A 3,574-nucleotide genomic window follows, 5' to 3' on the forward strand; every position below is an offset into this window, starting at 1 on the left:
TATAAATAAATAAATAAATAAATAAATAAATAAATAAATAAATATAAAATAAAATCAAGAAACCTAGGCTAGACCTGAGACATATGTGGTTCTCACTAGGGAATATGGCCCACCACCCTAGGACCTGGCTCACCTAATCATCTGACTCAGACTGGAGACAGGATGGGCCACAAATGGTAAAAAGCCTGTGTGATGAAGATCAGTCCAGACCTGAGAAGGAAAAGGAAGAGTTAAATGCCCATGTATCTTCAGGTATGTGCCAAGTGCTACATTTTTGGCTGTTAGGAAGATCTGGTGTCTCACCTTTGCTGGATTGCGGGCAGCCAAAACAGTTAAGCAGTTGACACAAGAAGCAATGACATCCACAGGTGGGGAGATCACTGTCGTTAACCTGGTTGGAGAACAATGCACTATACTCAATAAAGCAAATAATACAACTGGTTCCCTCACAAACATTTTTCCAGTTCTCTCCCCAGTCTCTTCCCTCAGCAGACATATAAAAACAGGAAAACCCTCACAGATAAAAAAAACAGGAAAACCAAGGAACATGCATGAACTTTAACCCAGTGGGTATGTGTCCAGGTTCCTGCAAACTGAGGGCACAAGTGCTGAGATCTCTACCGGGCAGCTGAGGGTCAGTCAAGACAGACTCACCGCTGCAGCAGCATGTAGATGCGAGATGTGATGGGCAGGAGGCAGTCTGCTATTGACAGGTCTGTACTGATGACCTTATGGACAAGATCAATGATGGGTTTGACTCGCTGGCAGTGCTGAATCACATCTGAGGAGAAAGACAGCCTGTGACCTCATGGCAAACAACCCCTTTAAGACCACTGAACAGTCTCTGAGACCCAGATACACGAATCAGACAAATCACAATCTTGATGGTTCTGAATTTTATGTAGATATTCTATTCTCTAAATCCTCCAAGCACGTCCACTTTTCCTCCTCGTAGTGATATTCCCCAAAGCTGACCTTACCTGCAGTTGAAACAACATGAAGCAACATTTCAATCTCGCAGGTAAAGAGGGTCCAGCTGCTATAGGAGTATTCCCAGCGTACCAGGTATGCCCTATCATCCAACATTACTTGGCCCACAGTGCCTTGAGGTATGCGAAGGTTAGTTTGACCCCCTAAGAAAGAGAGAAAGAGAAATTAGTCTAATATCTGAGGATAAATAAAAAATGTAACTCCTCTACCAGACATCAATATTTTAAATACACAGAGATATACAAACTCACAGACTCTCTCTTTTTTTTTTTTTTTTGAGACCGAGTCTCACTCTTGCCCAGGCTGGAGTGCAGTGGCGTGATCTTGGCTCGCTGCAACCTCCGCCTCCTGGGTTCAAGTGATTCTCGTGCTTCAGCCTCCAGAGTAGCTGGGACTACAGGTACACACCACCACTCCTGGCTAATTTTTGTATTTTTAGTAGAGACGGGGTTTCACCATGGTGGTCAGGTTGGTCTCGAACTCCTAGCCTCAAGTGATTTGCCTGTCTCGGTCTCCCAAAGTTCTGGGATTCACAGGCTCTCTTCTTAGTAGCTAATATTCCTACGGCTTTTTCATTTAAAATACCCAAAAAAGTTCTTCTCATGTAGACAAGTGTCTTTTTTCTTTTTCCGTTGAGATGGAGTTTCGCTCTTGTTGCCCAGGCTGGAATGCAATGGCATGATCTCAGCTCACTGCAACCTCCACTTCCCGAATTCAAACGATTCTCCTGCCTCAGCCTCCCGAGTAGCTGGGATTATAGGCATGCACCACCACGCCGAGCTAATTTTGTATTTTTAGTAGAGACAGGGTTTCACCACGTTGGTCAGGCTGGTTTCGAACTCCCGACCTCAGGTGATCGCCCATTTCGGCCTCCCAAAGTGTTGGGATTACAGTCGTGAGCCACCACACCTGGCTGACAAGTGACTCTTTCTACATGTCTGAAAATCACTTGAGTGCAAAGAATAGTTTTCCATTCAAATGATGATAACAATACCTCATAGGACTGCTAGTGCCTAGATCACTGGAGAAGTCAGTGGTGATGATGCCAGGATTAAAACAGTGAGGCTAGGCTGGGCACGGAGGCTCACGCCTGTAATCCCAGCACTTTGGGAGGCCGAGGCAGGCGGATCACAAGGTCAGGAGATCGAGACCATCCTGGCTAACACTGTGAAACCCCATCTGTACTAAAAATACAAAAAATTAGCCGGGCGCGGTGGTGGGCGCCTGTAGTCTCAGGTACTCGGGAGGCTGAGGAAGGAGAATGGCATGAACCCGGGAGGCGGAGCTTGCAGTGAGCCGATATCATGCCACTGCACGCCAGCCTGGGTGACAGAGCAAGATTCTGTCTCAAGGAAAAAAAAAAAAAAAAAAGGCTATTCCCTCCATATTTTCCTCTTTGAGCACCTGGAATAGATATGAGCCTCAAAGTATAACTGGCTGGGTGCACTGGCTCATGTCTATAATCCCAGTGCTTTGGGAGGCTAAGGTGGGAGAATCACTTGAGTCCAGGAGTTTGAGGCTTCAGTGAGCTATGATCATACCACTGCATTCCAGATTGGGTGACAGAGCAAGACACCAAAAAAAAAAAAAAAAAAAAAAAAAAAAAAAAAAAGCTGTCAAAAAATGGGGGATCTCTTTATCTCACCAAGGGGATAAAGGAGTTTGGGTGTTTGTCTCCGCCAAAGAGTTCCATCTTCATGGGAGATTACATCATGAGGCTTGTGTTTATAAAGTTCATTGTAGAAAGACATCTTATCCAAGAAGCTATATACCTGCCAACAGAAAAAACCATCACACATTCCCCTCCAGGATAAGTAAGGGGAGGTCCCAGTCTGCTCTTTCAACCAGACTCTCAAACTTCTAGAAGCCCACCACTGTGACTGTTCTTGGAACTGCCTTCTGCTCCCCTCACCAAATCTGCACTATGCTTTAACACTCAACTCAAGTCCCCATCACTCCACAAGGGCAGTTACCTCTCCTGAACAGTATGGTCTTTATTGCTCAAATGACATTTACTCCATACCACCTGGCTCTTAGCTATTTATTTCTTATATCTAGTAACTTCTAAGTAGATATTAAGGAACTTTATACTTAGTCTTAGTCCCACAGTATCTACAATAGGTACTTAATGAAAAGATTATTTAGCTTTATAGAATTGAGGTGCTATCTTTGGTATCTTTCATTCACCTTCAGAATAACTTTTGTCATGGCAGTAGAACTGCAATGTGGAAAGCAAAAAAGATTCCTATTTTATAAAGTCTCCATAAAGAATCTCCCATTCTCTTTACTTACCTCACTGAGCAACTTACCTTTTTGGCAGTGGACTTCCCTGATACCAGGGCTCGGAGCAGTTGCAGGAGTGGGGAGAGGAGGTGGGGAAACATGCCACATACACTGTCCAGAATGATCCCAAGGCCCGAAGTTGGCTCCTGTGGTGGAAGGGGACAAATCACTGATCTTCACATTATCCACAAATTAACATCTCTCCAAATCTCCCAGCAATCATGAGAAAATTTAGAATTAATCCTTCCTTTTAGACAGATATCATCCCTCCTTAATAATTTTTTTTTTTTTTTTTTTTTTT

At 44.0% G+C, this 3,574-nt stretch overlaps 1 protein-coding gene across 1 annotated transcript in view; it reads right to left on the reverse strand.

The window, feature by feature from the left end:
• Positions 1 to 3,574, reverse strand: part of NUP188 (nucleoporin 188kDa) — a 96,032-nt gene that overhangs the window by 23,612 nt on the left and 68,846 nt on the right. The window contains exons 12-17 of the mRNA XM_011931446.1: positions 3,300 to 3,419; positions 2,636 to 2,762; positions 981 to 1,133; positions 655 to 781; positions 304 to 391; positions 134 to 210 (exon numbers count right to left, since the gene is read on the reverse strand). Of these exons, the coding sequence (XP_011786836.1) occupies positions 134 to 210; positions 304 to 391; positions 655 to 781; positions 981 to 1,133; positions 2,636 to 2,762; positions 3,300 to 3,419 (692 nt within the window). The remainder of the gene's footprint in view (positions 1 to 133; positions 211 to 303; positions 392 to 654; positions 782 to 980; positions 1,134 to 2,635; positions 2,763 to 3,299; positions 3,420 to 3,574) is intronic.

This window comes from Colobus angolensis, unplaced genomic scaffold (assembly GCF_000951035.1).
Source record: "Colobus angolensis palliatus isolate OR3802 unplaced genomic scaffold, Cang.pa_1.0 Scaffold9, whole genome shotgun sequence".
NCBI lineage: Eukaryota > Metazoa > Chordata > Mammalia > Primates > Cercopithecidae > Colobus > Colobus angolensis.